Source organism: Seriola lalandi, unplaced genomic scaffold, assembly GCF_002814215.2.
Source record: "Seriola lalandi dorsalis isolate HSWRI2012SDOR001 ecotype SW California unplaced genomic scaffold, Sedor1 jcf7180002054927, whole genome shotgun sequence".
NCBI lineage: Eukaryota > Metazoa > Chordata > Actinopteri > Carangiformes > Carangidae > Seriola > Seriola lalandi.
The window spans coordinates 2,593,514-2,617,079 of record NW_019525479.1 but is presented as its reverse complement, the minus strand read 5'-3'; the positions used below and the strand labels follow the sequence as shown (position 1 = coordinate 2,617,079).

The 23,566-nt window shown below is 40.2% G+C and overlaps 1 protein-coding gene across 1 annotated transcript in view; it reads left to right on the top strand.

Moving 5' to 3' along the window:
• Positions 1-23,566, top strand: part of LOC111644157 (uncharacterized) — a 35,883-nt gene that overhangs the window by 5,117 nt on the left and 7,200 nt on the right. The window contains exons 6-15 of the mRNA XM_023392912.2: positions 202-390; positions 634-1,273; positions 1,589-1,751; positions 7,391-7,502; positions 11,094-11,184; positions 15,184-15,270; positions 19,518-19,670; positions 22,143-22,272; positions 22,402-22,434; positions 22,813-22,910. Of these exons, the coding sequence (XP_023248680.1) occupies positions 202-390; positions 634-1,273; positions 1,589-1,751; positions 7,391-7,502; positions 11,094-11,184; positions 15,184-15,270; positions 19,518-19,670; positions 22,143-22,272; positions 22,402-22,434; positions 22,813-22,910 (1,696 nt within the window). The remainder of the gene's footprint in view (positions 1-201; positions 391-633; positions 1,274-1,588; positions 1,752-7,390; positions 7,503-11,093; positions 11,185-15,183; positions 15,271-19,517; positions 19,671-22,142; positions 22,273-22,401; positions 22,435-22,812; positions 22,911-23,566) is intronic.

The window sequence follows — 23,566 nt, the reverse complement described above, 5'->3', positions numbered from 1 at the left end:
TTTAAGTCTTTGGTGAATCTCTTTGGTATAGTGAATTGACAGTGGCATTAGAAAGTTACAGTTTGATTGATTTCCACTGGTGCTCATCGTGCTCTGTTTGTACAAAATTTACATGGATTTCAAGGGCACAAACTACAAATATGACAGTCAGTAGTTGTTGTTGTGGTTTAAATTACACATCACTCCTTCATTTCCTTTCAGATACGAGGTCCAGCTTCACCCGGGCCAGCTAACACTGTTCCCCTTCAGGTGTCGAGGCCCCGCTGACGATGAGGTGACACCCTCAGTGCCCGTGTCCATCGTCATTCACCTGTCAGACGGTGACACCAGCGCACAGAAAGCTCCCAGCCCGGACACTTTCACCCTGATCACCCACAAAAATGAATACCAGTGAGTGAGGATTATTAGGGAAATATCACGACAGCAAGGGGTTAATGAATTCTGTCTATCACATCAGCTTCTTTTCACATGAATTTACAGCCCTGTAATAGTGTGTAATTTCAGTTGATTGTAGCAGTCATGATGCAGCCTTGTCTAAGTGATAAACTCATAAATATAGGCATGAAGTGTTTATTGCCAGACTTATCTCTGCTAATAAGGGAAGTTAAATTTAATGTTTTTGATTCATTGCAGATTCAAGGTGCCTGTATCAGATCAAACCAGTGCCCAAGGGGCTGTCCAGAGGGAGCGAGACGCTTGGGTCCATGCCATTGATAAACTGTGTGCAGACTGGAAGAGGAAGTCCAAGGGCAAACACACATTCGTAGAAACAAAGATTCTGCAAAATCTCAGCATAGCCGAAGACGCGGAGGACACCAATAGAGATCTTGAGTCAAGCGGTGGATTTAGTGGTGGCACTATCATTTATCCTCCAGGTGATTATGTAAATGCTGATCCCACTTCCAGCGGTGACAAAAGTGGAACTTATCCCTCTGCTGATTATACAAAGCCTGTTCCTGCACCTCGCAGCCCGTGGAAGGCTGCTGCTCAAGTTATCGGACATGATACTTTGCCTCCTGTCCCGGCGCCAACCTCTCCCTGTGCTGTTGCCTTATCATCACCCACCTCTCCCCCACCCTCACCTTCCCGTATTCCCCTCACATCCTCCTCCACAGTCCCAGAGTCTCTTAAACATGAATCAGGCTCGTCGGTTGTGAAAGGGCCTTCGCCCCCGAGCATCCCGGCCGCCCCACCTTTACCCTTCAAACCGAGGACAAACTTAAGAAAAATACATACCAAGGCTTTCCACTGGGACCTAGTTGGCTCAGAGAAGGTAACATTGCCACTGAAAACTTTATTCATCAGAAGACTCTAAATTAGCATATTTTCACAGTTAAGTATAAAATGTACTGAGGGTCTTATTCATATTTAAATGCAGCATTTTACTACTTTGGCAAACACAGAGAGGTCAGTTTGAGCTCAGTTTCTCTTCATCATTCCTCATATTGCATCATTGTTGGGAATTAGTCTTTGTTTTGTCTGTCACTTAGCCTATTGCTTCCCCAGTGCTGCCTCCTTTGTAATGTTAACATTGATTTCCTCGTTAAACAGGGTCGTCTCAGCACTGAATTAATTTGTTTCTCTGCAGATTGCAAAATCATTTTGGATACAAGAAAGCGGCGGGAGGATTGAAATCGACACGTCACGCTTATACGAGCAATTTGCTGTTAGAGATCTGGGGACGTTCGGTGCGGCTGAGCAGAGCAACACCCAGCATATTATGCTCAACCAGAAGATTGCACACAACTTCAGTAAGTAGCTCAACAATGACTGTTGTGGTGAAGCTGCTTCTAAATATTGTCCAGTGCAACAGATAATTTGCAGAGTTTTAGGGAGGGAGAGGTTGTAATGAAACGCCATTCCTCCTCATTAAGTTAAACAAAGGATCTTGTACTTTCAGTGAATTAGAAGTTGTGTGCGAAATAAGCTCATTCCTTTCACCACCACCAGAGGGAAGCACTGCATAGAAAGAGTAATCAGCATCTCTGCAGAAACAGTGTTAATGTCAGGCTCTGGTTTTCATGAATTAGATTTTAATAGCCCAATTAAAAGGAAGCTGACCTGAGAACTCTTTGGGTGAGGGTCTATAAATGCTGGCATTTTGCTCTTTTTAATGTAATGGTGGAGACTTTAATGGTGCCAAAGTGGCTGTAAAGCAGTTGGTCCTCCTGTGTGTCTGCAGGGGGCAGTGTGTCACCAACCCATAACTTCCCATGCAACCTGCAGAGCTATTGTGAATTGGAACATATTCTATTTCTTATCTAATAGCTTTTCACTTTTGATTAACTGAGTGTATGTGGCTTGTATATTTCAAGACCTGAGCCAGGGGAGAGCATTTCAGAAGCTTCCTCTCAGAGGTCCTCCAAGAGGCCCAGACACTGTGAAGTGATACAGATGTGTGCTGGTGGTGGGCTGCTAAACGCAATCAAGAGTGAATGTGCAGACTGGCAACATAATTAGAGTTCACACGTTCATAAAATATGGATAGGGGATCTAAGCGACAACGACAGCGATTTCACTCGCAGACAGAGTTTGTGCTCTTCTCTGACCTGGAAACTTTGGTTGTGTCAGGAGCAGGAGCTGAGTGATGACAGCCTGCAGGAAACCCAAGGCCACGAGTCTTTCTGCTGCAAGCTTTAGAAAAATTTAGACATTTGAAGAATAAAGGACATTCTCTGTTTTGTCCTATTAACCCCAAGATAAAAAGTGCTATTTCAACAGTGGTGGAAGAAGGCATTCAGATCGTTTACTTACAGGTGCTGTATGTACATTTTTGCTATCACTACATATCTCAACACTACTTTGTGATAGTGAGTCACTGTAGCATCAAGTCTGCCCTCAGTCCAGCATGAAAGGATGAGGAAGTAGCACTGACCAGAGGGAATATTCTAACCTCTTGTCTTGTAAACACAATGACGGCTGAAGCTCTTGTCAAGCGACCATCACCACCATCATCATCACCGCCGCCCACTCCCAGCAGAGAAAACCTATGTATACCACGAATACTAAGATTCCTGCATTGGAAATATTTAAGTACAACAATGTAAGCAAACTTTACTTAAAGTACCAAAGGTAGAAGTGTTTTTGATCCAGAAAACTTCCACCTTTGATTGTACTATTATATACTCTGTTATTAGATCATATTTTAAAAGCTTATATGTTTTGTATGTAAAATCTAATCTAATCTAATCTAGTACCTGTACTTATTATAGCTCTCAGATAAATGCAGTGACGTAAAAAGTACAGTAGAAGTATAAAGTGATATAAAATATATCGTAAAGTAACTATGGATGTAAATGTATGTACTGCAGTAAAAGCATTCCCTTCTGAGGTGTAGAACAGAAATACTCAAGTATCGATCTCAATTTTGGACTTAAGTGTAGCACATGAATAAATGAACTTACATTACACCACTGCACTTTGGATCTGACTTTAAGGGGGCGATTTAATCAATAGGAGCATTTTTTTAGCAATAACAACAGAACAGAATCAGTCCAGGGGTGACTTCTGCCTGTTTACTCACTGAAAACACTGCAACTCCCACAGGACTCGGTTTTCATTGAAGCCAGATATGAAAAAAAAAAAAAAAAATCAGTTGCTAATAGGACTTCTCTTTCTCTCCCTCTCTGTCTATCTCTTGGCATCCCTCACAAAGACACACACGCCCTCCCTGCGCTTGTTTGCATGTTTATCGCCACAAAACCTCCCTAAATTTGTGTTGTTTATTCAGCTCATATCTCATTCTTTGCCACCCTTTTTATTCATCTGATTCCATTACACTGGGAGCCCATGTGCAATGCTGGAGCTCGCATTGTTTTTACAAAGATAGCAGCAGCTCAGTGGACAGTCAGACTCCACCTCCATGAGATAATATCACATATGTGTCAAGAATGTGATCAATAATTAATGAAGAAACTCAGAGTTGTTAATTAGCATGAGGCATAAAGCTGCCGCTCTGTATTTTATCCGGAGCGATGAGCACTGTTTGCAGTTACACACCGAGGCAGATGGAGGTGGACAGCTTGAGCAGGTGGTTGTGTTTCTGTTGTGCTGTGGTTTTCAGTGGTTTCTCTCTGGTAATCAACATGATCCTTGTGGGCAAGCAGGAACATCAGTCCATAGGACAATGCTGTAATGATCCGTGTACTTATTTAAAGTATTTTAAGTGCTCTACAGGAATCCAAAAGACCTTTGACAACAAGAATGTGGCTCATATTGACGTGGAGCAGATGAAAGACAGAGATACTAAGTTTGTGTGTGGTGATGGGATTCTGTAACTAATGGCTGTGACTCCTCTCTGCATGCCACCACAACGTTTAAAATCGGTTTTGATACAGTCTAATGGACTGAAAAATCTCCACACAGAACAGCCTTCTGCAATATGTTGAAGTCACCTGTCACCTCTGATGAAAAAAAAAAAAAATACTCCATTACAAGGAAAAGTCCTGCATTCACAATCCTGGTTATGTAAAAGTATAGATGTTTTAGCAGCACAATATACTTAAATGCCAACTCTGACTGATATATTAGAAGTCCATGTATTTATAATTGTAACCAAAACAACTGAAGTCAGGTGCACATGCCACCGTAGGGGCGCTATTTCTGGAGACACTCCTATGGGTTGTATCAGAGGGTGGAAAAAAAAAAAGACCTATATGGTTGTTCAGGTTGGAGGACTTGTATATATTATCAGATGTTATAGGCTATTTTCTACTGAGCATCATGTAGTTTAAGCCGCACTTTACTACTGTGGTTGGTGGAGGTGGAGCTAGTTTGAACTACTTGATATACAGTTTTTACTTCAGTCCTAGTCGTCTGGCCCCTCCAAAGGGTGACAAAATAAATTTGATGGGTTCTGAGATGAATAATTCAGTAGGATAGAAGCAAAACACAATGTTCTGTTGCAAAAATTTGTTTTCATATTTTAGACTCTGAACTGCGAATTTGTTTTTTTTTTTGTTTTGTTTTTTTTATGAAGTTTTGGATAATCTTTACCTCCTTTGGCCTCATTTAAATTAAACCATCTGTCTCTTTAGTGGAACTGCTAACAAGCCATAGACATCTAAAAAGTGACAAGACTAACTAGACACTGCTTTTTTTGTACAGACTCACAAGCCAGGAGAAATAAGCCAATGTACTGTAGGTACAATCTTAATCTGAAAACTAACTATTTTTGTCACATAATTAGATTAAAAAGTAAAATCATTTCTCCCTGATATGTAGTGGAGTACATGAATTAAGTAACATAAAATGTAAAGGTAGAAGTACCTTAAAGGTTTACTTAAATACAGAACTTATATTAAAATATTTCCACCTCTGGAAGAGATTTATTGTTGTTTTATATGATCATGGTGCATTTCTGTTCAGAATATGTGTCCGACTAATGTGGTTATTTACCTCGATCGGCCCAGTGAATTCTGCCTATTTAAAGAGTGGAAATGTCACACTCCTAATTAAAAGTACACCTGTGTCTTCGTGCACCCGGTGGGATACGCTCTCCATCTCCATACTCTAATTTGCTAGGGCAATGCCCAGTTTGTCTGAGTGCCAGGAAACAATGGGCCTGATTTGCACTTGTATGTTTTTTTCAATAGGCCAGATAAGACAGCTGAACCCTCACTCTGAGGACACTAGTAGAGCTCCACATTGTTTTTGACGTTTGTCGTGATTTCCTTGTTGGAAAATGTGACACGAAGTCGTCTGTTGGTTCTGGGGAGGGAAATACTGTCTCATGTCAAGGATTTAGAGACGTGTTGATTACAGCTTGGTACCTAGCTTAAAATGCTTCTTAATTCTGATTATGATTCATAATTATTCACTTTATCATGAATAGATTTTCAATGAGTTTTAGGATTTTAATTCAGTCATAGAACATTCGGCTCCTGTTTTGGATTGGAAATGCTCAAGGAAACCTTTATGGACTGTTTATGGATTAGTTTGGCATTTTGGGTGATACGCTTGTCCACTTTCTTGCAGACACAGGAGAAGATTGATATCACTCTCAAGTATGTCTGTTCAATGTGAAGCTGGAGCTTATCTTATCTTGGTTTAAAGAGCAGAAACAGGGACAAACAGCCAACCTCGCTCTGTCCAAAATAACAGAAGACTGCCAACCGGCACGTCCAAAGCTCAAAAGTTAACATGTTATATCTGGTTTGTTTTACTCTGTTCAAAAACTGACCTGTAGACACAAGTTGCGGTCGAGAATGTGCTGGAACTATTTCTTGATCAAGTCAGTGATCAGTCAAGTTTTGCTATTGGTACATAGTATCTTGTATTGTAAACGCAACAACGGCTAAAGCTCTTGGAAAGACTGGTAAGTAAACAGCTGTTAATGCTAATGTTGACTCTGTAGTAACAGCAAAAACTAACAAATAGCTCCTTTAAAGGAGTTGTTGCTATTGATACATTGCCAACATTAGCATTAACAGCTGTCTACCAGTCTAGAAGAAACATTACGAGTTCATCATCGAACTTCATTCCTTTACTCACCAGGGGCTTTCTCCAAAAGCAACCTTCTTGTTTTCATCTATTTCTATCACTTCTTTTCTTCTACTGAAGTTAGCATGCTAACCAGCTAGCCCCAGACCAGTGGGGCTGTCTCATCACTTTCTGATACCGAGTCACTGTAGCCTCCAATCTGCTCTGAAGAAGTAGCGCTGCTGAGAGGGCATATTATAACCTCTTGTCTTGAAAATGCAACGTCTCGAGCTCTTGCCAAGACTGGTAAGTAAACAGCTGTTGATGCTAACATTGGCTATGTAGCAATAGCAAAACTTAAAAATAGCTCCTTTAAACAAACAAGATACAACTCACGAGAAAAACTAAAAATAAACATGTTATTGGCTTTAGGTCATGATATACATGACGTTTTAGCAGCACAATATACATAACAATGACATGACAAACACTATGTGAAGAATTAACTATATCAAAGAAATGTTGAATGCAAGTTAAAAGACAACCACACAACTTAACAAAAGAAAGATGGATGTGATACTTCCACAGAAAAAGAAAATAGTGTCAACCAATAAATGCCTGAGTGTCTGACAGGCTCAAATAACTATATTTTGTAAAATTCTTAATGTATTTTACATATATGTCTAAAACTCCTGAAGAAGGCTCCTAATGAATGCTCTTCTCAGCTCCTGAATTATGCACGCATTTTCTGTAAAACCAAAAAAAAAAATCACATCAGCTTTGACTTGATAGAATGCAAATTTGTGCATTTCCCTTAGGCATTTGAGGGAAAGTAATTAAGCAAAGGACCCTTTGTCTTCACAATGCTTTTTGAGTCATTTCATCGCAGGATAAGAGGACTATCTGTCAAGAGGAAAGCTTTCATGTACCATTGAGTGTGTTGACTTTTTCTAATCTATTGTTCTTCTAGACATTTTCCTCAAAAGTTTTCCAGTGCAGCCGGGAGAGCTGAAGGACAAACTGTTCATCGTTAACGAGGAAGATGGAGGCCTGTCTGATGAGCACATCACCTCTCTGAGGAGGTATGACTTTGTGCCAAAAAACACTGATTTGTATTCATTCCTTATTGTGTCACAAGTAAAGCTGAGAGGTGAATGACTTTTTGAGTCAGTGGGCGGTTAATGTGTGTTTTTCACTGGCAGCGACGACAAACTTTGGAAACATAGCAGCACAGCAGATTGTGAACAGAGGATGTGAGTACATGGTACAGTCAGGACAATGTGAAGCAGGGGAAACCACTGCCAGTGTATGTGAAGAGGAAACACGGTTTGCACAGCAGTCTTCACAGTGTTCTAATACTAAAGAGCAGATGCCAGAACCTTTTACCACAGCAGCTTACTAATAAAAGTTTTATTTCGTGTTATTTGTGGAGATGGAAACTATTGACATGCCCTGAGGAATATAACACTGAAAGCGGTTAAAATGCTTCCTGATTCTTACCTGACGTTTACTCAGTGGCCCTGGATGCTGACCTCCTGGAAGGCAAGTGATCTAATGTACTGTGTGGAGGATTTTATTTATTCTATGAAAACGTAATATATATTTTAATGCGCTGTGGCGTAAGCCTGAGGAATACAGTCTTGAGAGAACCACTCCCAACAGATGCTGCAATATTAATGACTGGTGCTACTCCAATGGCACAAAGCCGGGCTCATGAAAAAGTGAATGCCTTTGGTTTGAGGTCAGAACACATGGAAATGACAGGAGGAGGAGGTCCAATTTGAAATGACGGGGTTCAAATTCAGTCCATGCGAGTAAATGGCTGTTCCCATCAGCGTCTCCCGGCTTTATAAAAGCTGATGAGGACCATCAGCACTACTTGGCTTTTAATCACTTGCCTTTCTCCAGGCCACTGGAAATCAATGTTGTGGCATCAGTCCAAGGGAGGGAGATAGAGAGTATGTGATAATAAAAAGGGGAAAGTAATCTAAGTAACAAATAAACAGACCTTTACATATATTTTTAATTTTTTTTGTTGGACTGATTTTTTTTTACAGGCATAAATGGGGCTTTTCAAATATGCAGACCATCAACAGAGCTGCATTGTTTACATGTGTTAATTATGGCCTATATATTCAGTTTGCACGAACCAGCAGTGCAATGCCAGCAGCTGCAGATGTTCTGTGCTGCTGCCTCATCTTTACACATACTGTAAAAGGATATAAAAAGCAGATGAATATACTTTTATATTCATAATTATAATGTAAAATCATTACAATAGGAGCTACATTTTTGACATCCCCTAAAATGGATTGTGAATTGCATTCACACTTGTTACTACCAAAATTCTGAATCTATCACTTGCCAAGGAGGTACTTTATCAAACACTAAAGACTTACAGCCAAATGAATATATTTAAGCAGAGGAAATCTAATGCATAACCATGATGTTCACAAATAATTCCTAAGTAAATCAACATTTGTAAACCTGAAAAAACAAATCTGCATGAGAAATTCCTGTGAAAAAAATTGTGCATGTGTCAGAGGGATTTGTATTTGTAAAAAAAAAAATAGACTGTGTGAATAAAAACTGTGATGATATCAGTGATGAGGTAACACAAAGACACAGTGAAAGAAGAAGTGTTGTTGTCAACATCTCATAGTTTCCACACTGTGTTGGACTCATAATATGCACGAAAGTTATAAGTAAACATTTTGACCTTGTTTTTACACCTGAATCTAATTGGACAAACACAGTCCAATCACAAAGCAGAGTCCAGTTGGAGGGCAGGTGCTTGCAGTTTGTGTTCACACAGTCTCTTTCTACAAACTGGAATTATTCATGAACATCACCTTAGATTTTAAACATGCTCGTTTTCCCCTTAGAAATAAAATGTTCACTATGGGACCTAAATACAGGTTACCTATGTGTTTATTCTTAACCATGTGACAGGTGCCCTTGTGTCCTGTCTGATGTGGACCCACGAAAAGTGATTTTACAACATATGATTCCAGAAGGGCGCTCTGAATCTGACAAGGCCAAACAATCCTTCACACGTCTGCCAGATCCAAATCATTATCTGGATCGGCACTGAATAGTACAAAGTCAAAGATAAATGTGTGATTTTTTTGACAAGAAATTCCTGGATACACCCCTTAAACCAGCACCAAAATGTAATGTCTTCCCTGGTCTGTGCTAAAAAAAAAGATTTTTTTTAAACTCAGAGATTTGATTTTATTGCCTAAAGCTTTACTATTGTGCTTCACTCTCAGCTGTCATCATCATTGTTTTTGGCTGCAGCAGTTTTCAGTGAAAAAGCTCTAAAAAACCAACAGTACACCACCTGCCCAGCATCAAACAGCAGACACACAAAAAGAGCGACTAGTCTGTGAACATACTGGAACATTTTGCAGCTAAAACGTCTGATAATTCCCTCTGGCGTTAGTGGAAACCAAAATCAGAGCTTAAGTTAGAGGGAATATTGGTGGACACAAACACACCTCCAAATAAATGAGATTGTTGCCCCGCATGTGCTGGATGTGTAAATAAGCAACTGTGCTAACATGTTCACCATAACAACTTAAAAGGTGATATGTCAGTCATGTGAACAATTGCTTTTTTACTCAGTGAGTACCAAACAAATGAATCTTACTGTCATTATGATGTAAATGAGTCAGATTTAGCCAAAAGGCTGATTTTCATCTGCAGTCCCTGGACAGGTTGATCCTATACATTAATTTTACAACATTTCAATACAAAAATTTCATTTCTAAAGTCTGCACAATGCAAATACTGGACCAAGAAAAAGCAACAGATTATTATTTTTCTATATAGTAGAATATGTATCTGTTGAAATGTTGAAGATATGAAATTCCTGTTTCATATCTGTTGTTCTACAGGTGTCTTCTTGGATTATCAAAAAGCCATCAAACCCCTCATGACTAATGACTAAATAAAAGGATGTTTGTGCTGTAACCTCATACTTTGACCAATCCGAAAACATTCAATGGATTTGTCCTTGGCTCAGCGAGTACTTTAAGTGTTGTAAAGGAAATTATAAACTTCCACTGTGGAGATTAATGGGTTAAAACAAACAACCAAACAAGCCTCACAAAAAGCAGACTAAACATAACAGATACAGCGTAAATGATAGGAGGCCTATTATTAGTTTAGTTAGCTTGAAGTGTGTTCCAGCTTTGGATGAACAGAAAGAAGTAATTTTCTTCATAAATACAGACGCAATGGGAGGAACAAGACCGTTAAAGCCCCTGAAAACATAAAGGAATCCAGTATTTCTCTACATTAAATATTTGTGACTAAATAAACAACATCAGAGTTTAAATAAATGAAAATATAACACTCAAAACTCCGCTAGTGTGCTTCTTCTGGAGCGGGTGACTGTGGTTTGATCAGATTTGACTGACAGTGACCAAACAATCCAACAACTGTCACCTGCTACTGAGCCCTGACGTCAAACCAGTGTGTAGAGCAAATACATTCAGAAAATATTTCATGGCTGCCATATCAGACCTGTTCTTACTTTGGCAGAAAATGTTGTGTTCATGTAGAAGCCCATCACTTACAATATAATGGTTGAGAAAAATGCATTTCCAAGGCCTTTATCTGCATCTAACAAGAACAGTGATTTTGATATGTTTGTTTTCATGTTGTAGGTATGTCCCCACAGTGGATGATGTGGAAATGTACAAATCCCACCAGGGACCAGTGAGAGAACTACATATTGTGGACCAGTACATGATGGAGGTACAGTTCCCCCCAAATTAGAGTAGAATTATAATTACAGAATCAATATTGTAACTTCCTTTCGATCTGACTCGCATCAGCACGACCGAAGCTGAACGTGATGCTCTTGCTCATGTGTCGCTGTCTTTGAGAAAGCTTGTTGAATATTCATTCATGTGGGTGTCATGACAAGCTCTTATACCATACATCTGTTTATCACCTCCCGGCATGCCTGGCAGTCATCTGACCCGTGTGTGGTTGGCTCAAGGCTGCAGGGGGCGTAGAAGACGAACAGCAGGATCAGCCCACAGGGCCTATCAGGATATTCCATTATGTAAGAGTCAGGGTGACATCTATGGAAACCACATGTGCGTCTGGAAGGCACATGGCTTCAGTGGCAGTCAGCCCTGAATGCTGGTAAATGGACAATATTAACAGGTCTCTTTACTGCCAAGAGCAGCAGGTACTATTCAAATACCGCACTTAATAGAAAGTGAGATGTCATCAGTTGAAGTTGAGGATCAGAGATGATTGCTCACTCCTTTGAGGGTTTTTTTTTTTGTTCTGCAATATTCAGCCATCCCACACACTCTCCCACTAAAACCCATTGAATTATTAAAGAAAATGAAAGGGCTGACACTTTCGTTATGAATCATCATAATTTCACTATTTTATTTTAGCTGATGAAAATAATCATTAGTTGCAGCACTAATTGCACGCGAACACACACATGGTATCAGCATGTTAATATTGTCTTTGCTTGTATGCTGGCATTAGCATTTAGCAGTGGCAACATACAGTCTCACAGGGCTGTTAGCATGGCTGCAGGGTTTGGGTTACAGTTGGAAATGGTGTGATTATCTAACAGTTGTGAATAATCACTGTCCTCTCTGCATGTCTGTGGAAGACACAAGAGTGGGATATGAGAAACAAAACCATTTAAGAAAAATGTCACTATAATGAAACACTGACCTTTTCCTTAAATGAGCCATTCAAATCCCAATCATGCTTTGCAGGCTCTCACACTCTGATGCGTTGCAGTGGACTGTGCTGTGTCTCGCACGGAGCCTCTTCTTGCACTACCAAGTACAGACGTGGCCAAAATCGTTCCTCTCTTGCCTTTTCACTCAAAGAAGAAAAGCCACAACTGACAACTAGAATTACCGCCTCATGGTTGTATGCCTCCACCAACCAGCCAAGTTGCAGGAAATATGGTCACAATCTTGCCTTCCTGAGTTACAGCATTGAATAATACCCATAAGTGTTTTTGCAGAACATGATGTCACAGGGAAGTTGACCTTTGACCATCTGGATATGAAATGTTATCAGCCAAATTTATCCCTATAGACATTTGAGTTAAATTGTGTCATAATTAGTGGATGACTTTGAGTTATGGCCAAATATCTGTTTTGTGAGGTCACAGGCACAGCCTTCCAGAAGCAATGAAATTCCCTCTGGGGGTTCCTGATATATTGCGTTCGCAAGACGTGAGATCACTGAGATTTTGGTGGACAAAGGTCAAAGTTCAAGGTCAAAGTGTAGTTTGTGCCAAATCTAAACAAATTCCCTCACGGTGGCCTTGAGTTACCACATTCTAGAGGCCGAAACCGTGTTTTGACCTTTCACTGCCAGAATCTAATCCTACAAGTTCATGTATGAGTCCGAGTGGACGTTTGTGCCAAATTTGAAAACAAAAAAACAAATTGGCATCCACTATTTTCTATTCCATACTTAATAGAACGGACATGTTGCTTTTGATTGTCGATCTAAAATATTATTTTAAATAATACAACAAATGAAAATGGTATGTGCCATAACCTGACGTTTTGTAGCACACCCTTGTGAGGGAATCACTGCAACAAACTGTTCTATTTTGTGACTCAACTCATGGTTTGGCTCATTCTTGTTGAGAAAATAGCTCCAGCTCTCTCAGGTTTGATGCTTTCCTTCTCACTGCCAGTTTCAGCTCTTTCCATAGATGTTCAATAAGGAACTCATAGCAGTCCACTTCAGAGGATCAGTGTTTACTTCTCATGCGTGCTTTCAGGGTATGTTGTATGTTTTTGGGTCATTATCCTGTTGGAGGACCTGCGACTGAGACGCAGCTCTCTGACAACATGCAGCATGTTTTGCTCCAGAATGCCTTAATAACCTTCTGATTTCACAGCGTCCTGCACAGATTCAAGGCCCCCTGTGCCAGACGCAGCAAAGAAACCCCATAACATAACTGAGCCTCCTCCATGTTTCACAGTGGGGATGGTGTAGTTTTCTTTGAAAGCTTAATTTTTTTCTTCTGTGAACATCAAGCTGATGTGACCACAAAGCTCTAATTTAATTTAGTTTCATTTGGCCGTTTGGACATTCTCCCAGAAGCACTGAGGCTTGTCAACATGCAATTTATCAAACTCCAGTCAAGCTTTTCTTTATGTTTCTATTGTGGGGTCTTCCTGCATTTTCCTCAGTGGAGCCCACTTTCTGTTAGAGCAGGTCTGTTCTGTCTTGACCTTGGAGTTCAGCTTATATCTGTTTTGAAGTTTTCCTTGGTTCTTTTTTCCACCATTCAAACTATTCTTCTGTTGAATCTGGGGTCAATATTTCCTCTTGGGGCCATGTCCAGGAGGGTGGGGTAGGGTCCCATGGACCTTAAACCTCCTAATAACATTAGCAACTGTGGACACAGGAACATTGAGCAGCTTGGAGATGGTCTCGTAGCCTTTACCTTAACCAATTATATTCCTCCTTATCTCCTCAGACACCTCATCATCTTCTTTTCTTCCTCTTGTCCACATTCAGTGTGGTGCACACGATGAATCCAAACAGTACAATGAGGACTTCTCTCCATTTAAACAGTTCTGAATGACGGATTATAAGATTGAGGCAACCTGTGATGTTAATTGAAGACAATGGTCTGGTTGAAATATCACCACAATCCACTGATTCATCAACACTGCTACAGAGTTTGTCCAGGCCATTATAGAAGATCTTTGTAGAATAAGCGAATAATTCAGATCTCTTCACAGCCTCTTGTTTTATTCTGTGGTGAACTAGAGGCGTGCAAAGTATGCATGACAAAAGAGCTTTTAATTTCAACGCTTGTCAGGAAGAACAGAGCATTGTTTCATTGAGGTGTAAGGGCACCAACACGTTCAGCCACATCTGTGTATGAGGTCTTAAATCATGCCTGTCATCACTTCACTGAGAATTTAAATCTTGCAGAAATCTTACAAAAAGAGAATTCCCTCTTAAATCTCTAATTTGGTGAACATGAGAGTTTCTTATTTCTGGATCTGAGAAAAAAAGTCAAATACCTTAGAAAAATAAATACCGAAAAATACGTCATAATGTGATTACTCTAAACTCGGTGACTAATGTGTGAACACAGTTTTAGCTCAGGAGGAATTAAAGTATAACGGTGTTACCATGACATGGAATCTTTTAAACTCCCATTACAAATTTAAAATATGTCAGAAAATGTGACAAGATGAGGAGCATGGTGCTGGAGAGTGTGGAAGATGACACATGCTGGAACATTTTCTTTTTTCTTTTTTAATAGATAAATGATTGCATGGTCAGAATTTCTGACACTACTCCTTACACTTCTCCTTAACTATCCATCAGACCAAGTGGCCTTTGGCTTTTAAGAGATGGTATCTGTGCAAGAGTAGCTCGGGCTGACAACGTGGAGTGATTTATTAGAGGTTAGCACCGACACAAAGGTCGACTAGGCAGCTCAGCCAATCGTTTCAAGGTGTCAAGCCTTAAGTTTCTCTGTTAAATCAGCCTGTCGACAGGCCCACAGCGCTCCACTTTCACCTGAGGTAATCTTGCCAAAGTGCTCGAGTCTATGAGAACAAACTGCAGCCTTCCAGCAACGTTATCTCCCTGCAGCGCTGTTTTTAGATAATTCTGAATAATCACATGGAAATAGCTTTGTGCGACGATGTGGTAATCGTGCTCTCGTCTGTATCCACACAGCTTGTTACACTCGCATCTTTTTTTCTTCCCCCCTCCCCGATGCAGATGTGCAACATCCCCTACCTGAGCACACAACTCGACCTGCTGCTGAGTCTGAGAGAGCTCCCGATCGGCATGAACGACCTGCAGCCCGTGAGTTTACTCGATCACCTGCAACGGCAACGTCAAAGGTTTAATCAGATGTTGAGCTGCTATAAAGTCTGGCCCATTCCCACAAGCTGAAAAAAAAAAAAAAAGGCTAAAACCACAGGCACATGATGAAACACGAACATGCAAATTTATTCCATAATGCAAATACTAATGTTCAGATACATTTAGAAAAGAACATCTGGGGACAAAGTGACATTAATACATGAACAATTTTTTCGCCTCCAGTTTGAGTTTTACGTTTGAAGTGCCGACTGAAGTCGTTTCTATTCTATTTGCAGGATGGTTAAGTGTCTTGAAAGCAGAAAAGGTTTGAGAGGCACTTTAAGACACCTCTCTTCATTTGACGCAGAGAAGAAAAAGATGGATCTTAATCAAATCAAGTTCCATTTTCCTGTAGATGGTGAAAAACATACAGAAGTTTTTTATCTTCATCAGAAACCCAATGAAAACCCATTTTGGGTTTTTCACATTTTAACTTCATTCTGCAAAGTTCTGGCCTCTTGACAAAGACAGGCATTCTTAAATGAATACAGGTAAAATGAAATAAGTCAAAAAAACTGGTTACAACTGCTTACAACATATATATGTATATATATATATCATTATATATATCATTAGTCAGACTAATTGGTAACACTGTTATAGAGGATTGTTGTTTATGGGCATTGGGGACTGCAGGGTGTGAAGATATTGCAGTCAGACAAGAATACCTCTCAGCTCCTCTGTTGGTTTTTTGTTGTTGTTTTTTTTATTTGATTCTCTCAAGCTTCTGTTTCTTTCAGCATCAGTGCTTCAGTCCTAATCTCTTGTCTGCTGACTGTCTGTGAACGAGGAGAAACAATGGATAAGAATGATGGCACTGTAATCCATTGACAGCGACAGTAATTTTTCTTTGTCTAAAACACGGAGACAAACATATTGTGTGTCGGCGAGATGACTCGACAAGAAAGATTAGCAATTTCATTAAGTTTCAATTTACTCTCGGTTGTTTCTTCCTGATGTTGTTTCTCTTTCTACAGCCTCAGATTTATTAAAGAAAAAAAAAAAAGGTTATTTTTCGATCAAACTTTAGTATTTGTGTGCAAATGCTCACACAAAATGCATGCTGCGCTCTATAATCCACACTGTGGAGAGCCACTGTCTCACAGTGCATGTTCTTTGAGAGGTTAGGGTCCTCTCTGTCGCAGAATACTTATAAATCCTTTGATTCTCTGACATGACAGGCTTCTTAAAGCTCGAACATTAAGGAGGATTTACTCGCCACCTGACAGGCAGGGCTTGAGGAGAGAAAAAGTAGAAGTCACCACCTGGGGAATGTTTTTCACCTGCAGTGGTGCTTGTTGGTGCTAAGATTCACTGCCAGGATGACAGATTTCACCGTGACCTGGCTCCTTTCTTTCAGCTCTTTGCTTCGCTCTGTCTGCGCCCATTTCAAAAATATAAATAAGAGAATCAAAGACACAGAACCGAAGCCAGTGATGCAGTAGACAGGAAGAGCACTGCACAGGGAGGTATCCCCTGAAGCTGTAATGTACTGAATAGCAAAAGCAAATGAAGTTTGATTCAGCACTTTTGTTAATCGCACCTCCATTTTCCATTAAAAGTCATAGTGAAACAGAAGTTAGATCATCGTTAGCCTCTGAAATGTCACATATTTCTTTGTGACACGCAATCTGTGGTCCGGCTGTAAGCGATTAAAAGATTTAAACTAACACACCCAGTTTGACTGTTATCAAGCAATTGAATAGGTGTCATCATTACACATCTGTAGCTGTGTCCTGGCTGCATTTCGAAGGCTCCTTCAAAGTTGGCCTTCTTTTCTCGGGCAACAGGCTCCAACGGCTGGATCCTTCATGGCCCGACCTATCCCAATATTCATTGTGCTGGTAATTAAAATAATATGAGAGCGAACAACGCTGACAGAGAGCCTGACGGTTACACTTTTAAATGTATTAGGCTTCAGCTCAGCTGAAAAGCTAACGGTACAACTGTTAAAAAACCAAGTACCTTGAATCCTCAAGTTTTTGTGAAAAAAAGTTCTGTTGTCAAGGTTTCTAGGCGAAGGGAGCTGCGCTTTGGGACGCAACAGAAAAGGTGGGCACAGCTCATGCAAACCGAAAATCCTCCGTAATCTGGACCGTCTCATTTTGGTTCGGCCGTGATGGTCTACGACGAATACGAAGGTCCACACCTTCGTAGACTGCGTCTTCCAAAGGATGTGGCTGCTGAACTGGGACACAGCTTATATTTATACCATGTTTGCAACTGTTGTGTTTGTTTATGTTGTTAACATTTTGTTAGCTAAGTAACTAACAGCTAACGTTACTACCCTGCTGTCAGCCTGTTGCCCACGGTCATTTTCAGGTTACCACTGCTCACAGGTACATTTGTCGCTTACTAGTTGCTTGGCAACCAAAGTCCTGTGTCACAGCAAGGTCGCAATAATCTGACAGCCTTTTAATGTCAAAAGGGTTATATTTTCTATTATCTGTTTAATTGGGGCTTGAAGTGAGAGACACAAAGAGAGTGCCCACGCTCAGATTATGTAGTTTCGCATGTGCCAAATAATTTTTTTCAAATTTACACAAATACACATTTTTACTGAACATAAACATATGTTTTGTAGACATAAACATAGGCATACATATAAAAAAAAAAAACATCTTTGATTAGACATTCACAACTTTTAGTTTTTTGAAAATAATGTTTTGAAAAAACGACAACCAAAGCACATGCTTGATAACAGGCCTTCTGCGCCTACTAGGATCCACCTGCACTGGCTCGGGTGATAACAGCCTTGTGAACCTACTAGTAGGTTTAGTATGCCCTTACTAACTAACTAATATTTGAGACAGATGTGTAATGGTAACGCCTATTCAATAGCCTGATAACAGTCAAACCGGGTGACACAGATGTGTCATGGATCTGTGGTTTGGCTTCCATCTTCATTAGCCCTGTTTGGGACTGTGTCATGGATGGTTGCCATAGAAACACTCAGGGAAGAGGTTTTGTGCTCCTCTTTATCAAAGGTGGGGAAATTCATACTTCATTCATTTACATTTATTATACTGGACGTGATTTCAAACAATATTTAAAAGGAAAGACTTCAAAGATGAGGACTAACTGGTTGGTTTGGCAAATGCACGTCTCACTAACCTCCCCACCTCAAGTAAAGAGCAGTGTAGAGCCGCCCATCAGGGACTGTCTGCACGCAATGGATGAGACAAATGCAGTTAGTCTCCCCCCACACCTCTCTGAACCCGTACTGCTAGATCAAGAGTTGGAGAAAGAGTGAGATATTAAAAAATTAGAGCACAACCATGCTCTTTTGGAAATGTAATATTGCTTCTGCCAAATGAAATGTCAAACACACACCTCCTGCTATGATATTACTTCACTAGCTTAGACCATGCATTGCCATGACCAAAGAGCTAGCAGTCAAGTTTTGACATGTTCATCCACATCACATCACATTTGATTGGATGCATTTATGTGAGATTTTGATAGAAAAACCCTGAAAAAAGGTTACATGGGCTGCACTGTTTCAATTATCTTTTATACAAACTACAATAGTTTGGCATGATGCTGCAGATGCTCTTGTGCAAAGCCAGTTGATATAATGTGGCTGGATATCTACTTTCTCTTCTGTGTAATTGAGACTGTTGCACTGGAAGTTATTCTTAAAACAGGAGCATATGGTGGGGGTGTTGTAGCTGGCTGGCACACACCTTATTTGGAATAGCTAACTCTTTGTCAAGGACTACGATTCCCATAGCATCAAATCTTTTCTCCAACACACCACTGGCAAAACGAAAAATCCCATTTTCGTTTCTTTTCAGTTTTTCCAGTATGATTTCTATCCATATTCAACAGGATCTGTTCAGAGCTGGTTGAGCAGGGAAATTGTGTGATATTCTAGAGGGATACTTGTACTTGACACAATTGCATACCAAATAATAATCTTGCCAAACAACAAGGCCCTGATTATTCATTTCATGAGGTCAAATGAGGTGTTGTGAGAGGGCTGTTTATCTTTATAATGTAAAATACTAAAGCCTGGAGTTATTTTCGTCCACGCTGTCAGCACAGAGAACCCCAAAACAAGCTTCAGCCTCATTCCACTTAAATTTCATGAAGTTGTTGCGCGGAGAAATGAATGCAGGAGCCAGTATGCGGTTGGATTACAAAACAAAATGACTTTGCTCTGTGCCCCTGTGTTTGTCTTGCAGCTGATTAACCAGAAGATCAGAATGTGCATGCAGCTGTACAACTGCAGGTCATTTGTTTCCGTGCTGGAGTACCTCCTTGCCATTGGCAATTACCTCAACGAGAATGCCGGAAAGGAAAAGGCCAAGGGATTCCGCCTCTCCTCCTTAACTAAAGTACGACTCCACCACTGTTGCCTGACCTTTGATTGAGTTACAGCACTAGGCTGATAAGACTACTCATTGATATACACAGCAGGGCTTCTGTGCATCTTCTTTCAATTTTCTGCCTGTTCCCGTCACTCAGGTTCACTCAGGTCTATGACACTTTGACACAATCATTCGGACAGATGTGTGATCGTGTCACTGCCCGTCTTCACACGAGAAAACTTTGGCCAAAGTGTGGCCATAACTTTTAGAATCATTTCGAAGTGATCCATCATTAACTGCACAGTCAGCCAGTGATTCTCATTGAGCCATAAAGTCTTGTTTTCTGGTTTATTTAAAGGTGTAGTTGGACAATTTGGGAAATATGGTTTGGTGAGTTAGATGAGAAGATCAATACCACTCTCGTGTTTGTCCAGTAAATATACAGCTACAGCCAGTGCTAACCTTTAAGAACTTTCCTTGATGTAATACCGTAACTTGTTATTGTTATACATCAGTTTTTGAACAACCATAATATCTAAAAGTAAAAATCTTATCAGATGGGGGTCCATGATCTAATTTGTCAGTTTAAGGGTCTTTGATGTGAAAAAAATTGAGAAGCACTGAACTAGTGAGCTTTAGAAGTAGCGCTAAGCAGATTTTGTTTACCAGCACCTCCAAACCTCACAAATTAAAAAGTTAAATCTCATTTGATTAATCTGTAAAAAAAAAAATAAAAATCAAGGTATAAAGGAGATTATTTCTTGGCCAGGATCAGTCATTTCCTGAAGTCTCTGCTAGTTATTGAGTAACCTCACAGTGACAGGAAGTCACTGCGTCTGGCCAAGAAACATTATCACCAAAAAACCACATCATCTTGTTTTCACTCCCTCAAATTTTGTATGTAAGATTAGGTTTGGGGAAGGATTGTGGTTTTTTAAAGTAAGTATTTCATTATGGTTAGAGGACCTTTGTCGTTATGGTTACAATATTAAACACACCGTTAAGGTTATGGAGCAGTTGTGGTCCAAAGAAACGAAAATGAGAGCTATCGGTTTCAAATGGGAAATAAACAGAGGTCTCCCAACCTCAAGGTCCTATATTGTGTTGACTCATCCATCGACCTGACACAGACTCCTTTTTAAAACATCACCTGACTTCCTCCTTTGCGGCAGTCATAATCAATGCGGCCACGACAGGTTGCCTGACAATCAAACGTAATATGGCTGGTAACCATCGGGAAGTAGAGCCGGTCTTCCACTAATCGGAAGGTCGGTGTTTAGATTCCCGGCTCCCCCTGTCCACATTTCGTGGGCAGGATACTGAACCCCAATTTGCCCCGATGTGTCATTGCTGTGTGAATTGCGCATGCATGGTATTAAAGCGCTGTAGGAATGTGAATGGGTGAATAGGTGAATGTGGCTTATATTGTAAAGCACTTTGAGTGGTTGTTAAGATTAGAAAAGCACTACATACAGTACGTGCGGTGTATTTAATAAGCTGCTTGCACAGACGACCTGTGTGCTTGTTTTTTAGAGGACAGTCTCGTCCATCGGACAGAGTGGTATCGATTGACTCATCTAAATCTCAGCAATAAAGCAAATAAGTATGTTTCCCCAAATTATTCCTTTTTTTTCACTGTAGTCACGGGCTTGTGAGAGTATTTTCTTTCCTTCCTCTGAATGTAGTTTGAACCACTCTTTTGTGTGCAAGACTATCTACTGAAAAGCTTTAAGGGCCAGTGCTCTTGGCACAGAGGAAAAACGTCCTGTGCCCCATTTAATGAAGCTGAGGCCTCGTGACTCTCAGAGGTATTTCCAGGTCTAATTGAGAGGAGAGAACTTTTGCTGCTTGAGACAAACTCGTCAAATTAAAGGCTCACTGCTTCCAAGAAAAATGCATCGAGGTTAGCGCAGATATATTTGTTAGGGGTTCTTGTGTTTTTTTTTACTTGAGCATCAATACTTGGTGCGTGTCTTGTATATGTAGCCCTCAGAGGCTTTGCCTGAGCCTTAAATTGGTAAACAACATAACCCAGAAAAAGACTATGAGTGCCTATCACAGGATTAGAGAGGTCCCTGTTGCATTTCAATTATGTGGCACCATCAAGTGCAACAAGGCCAGAATTTTAGAGTCGTCATTACCATTTTATACAAATATAATATAATATGAAAGCAGTCACAGTTACTGCTGCTACACTTACTGCTGTCCACTGCCACTATGAGTAATAATAAAAATAGATAAATAAGAAAAACCTTCATGGAATTACAAGCTCCTTTACTATTAGTACAGAGTAAGTGTAACCACTGAATTGTCACCCTATTCTTTCCCCGACCTTCAGTGAAGAAGCTGCATTTTTTGCAACAGCACAAACAGGCATAGATGTAGAGTGCACATATGCCTTCTTTCCTTTGTGTTGTAAGTCCTTGTGCTGTGTGGCAGGGGAGTACAGGTTTGTATAGGCTGCACCCTTTTTTTCCACTGTGTTTTCTCCATCACCAGCTCGCCCAGCTCCGTGGGACAGACAGGAAGTTCACCTTGCTCCATGCCCTTGTGGAGCAGATCATGTTGCATGAACCGTGCTTGGCCACTTTCACCGAAGAGCTGGCAGAATTTGAAACTGTCCCTGGAGGTACTTGCTAATCAAAATTTGATCAAATCCGAAAAAAAAATCGGTGTGTTTCTTTTCAATCGAGATTTGTTGAGTGAAACGTGTATTTTCTGTGTGTGTATCTGTTCTTTTTCTCTCTGTTTTGGATAGCTTCCATCAAGGGCCTGACCGCAGAAGTAGATGGTGAGTAGATCACATTTTACTACTGAGTCCAAAGACTGTTGCTCTTAAATTTGCTGAGACCGGTGTAATACTGACCCTCCTTTTTTTGTGCTAACTCAAGTTATTTGTGAGGAAGTGTGATAGCAACATTTACTAGATCTTTCTGTAATTGTAGTTTCAGTATACTTTTTTGATTGTCCAGGGACTATTCAGGCTCAATCCAATATATTGTCTATGTGTTGACTTACAAACAGTTGCCACAAGCACAAATCCACAAACTTCACGGGATCACATAGGAGACAGCATCTGATTTAAAGCAGCTATTCTCTTCAGCGCTCAAATATGATGGATGGTAACCAATGTGTGTGTGTGTGTGTGTGTGTGTGCGTGTTGCTTCAGTCCTGAAGAATGAACTGCAGAAAGTCATTCAGTACAGAAAAACTTCCAAGAAGAGAAATGCTGGAGCTCATCACCCAAACTTCTCCAAAGACCTGAAGGTGAAGTAGCAAACACTTTAAAGGTCTCTTGTAAACAAACATGGCATGTTTCACACTCAACAAGCTGCTTACAACCCTATTCTTGCAGCTGCTAAAGGTGAGGCTAATTTAAACTACTTTATACACTGCTGGGTAGTTTAATCTATAATAATACACCATAATTTAATGGTTGATGATGTTTTGTACCAATAATCGAAATCTGCAAAGTAACTAGTTACTACAGCTGTCTGAGTAAGAATGCTGTAAATACATAAAGAAAAGTTAAAATAACATAAGTTAGAATAACCGTAGCTATTACCCAGTAAATTCAAACGAGAGATAGAGTAATAATTTTGTTCTCTACATTCAGTTGTTACATCCATTACATGAATTTGTGTTTTAATCCTCATCAAAACATTGCTCTATAGTGCTATACTGCTAGTGGTCAAAAGCTCTAATTTAATGATATAAATGTGGTGTACTATTGGGTCAGTTAGTTAGTTTTTCATTATATAGTTCGACCTTTTTGGATATACTCTTATTCTGTGAAGATTGATAGCACCCCCACATTAGCTGTTTCCTGCTGCCTCTGTGTTTCTCCTAAACTACGATAAGCTGAGGTAATCGACCCCTGTCCCTAGCTTAGTGGTAGCGATCTTCTCATCCAACTCTTGGCG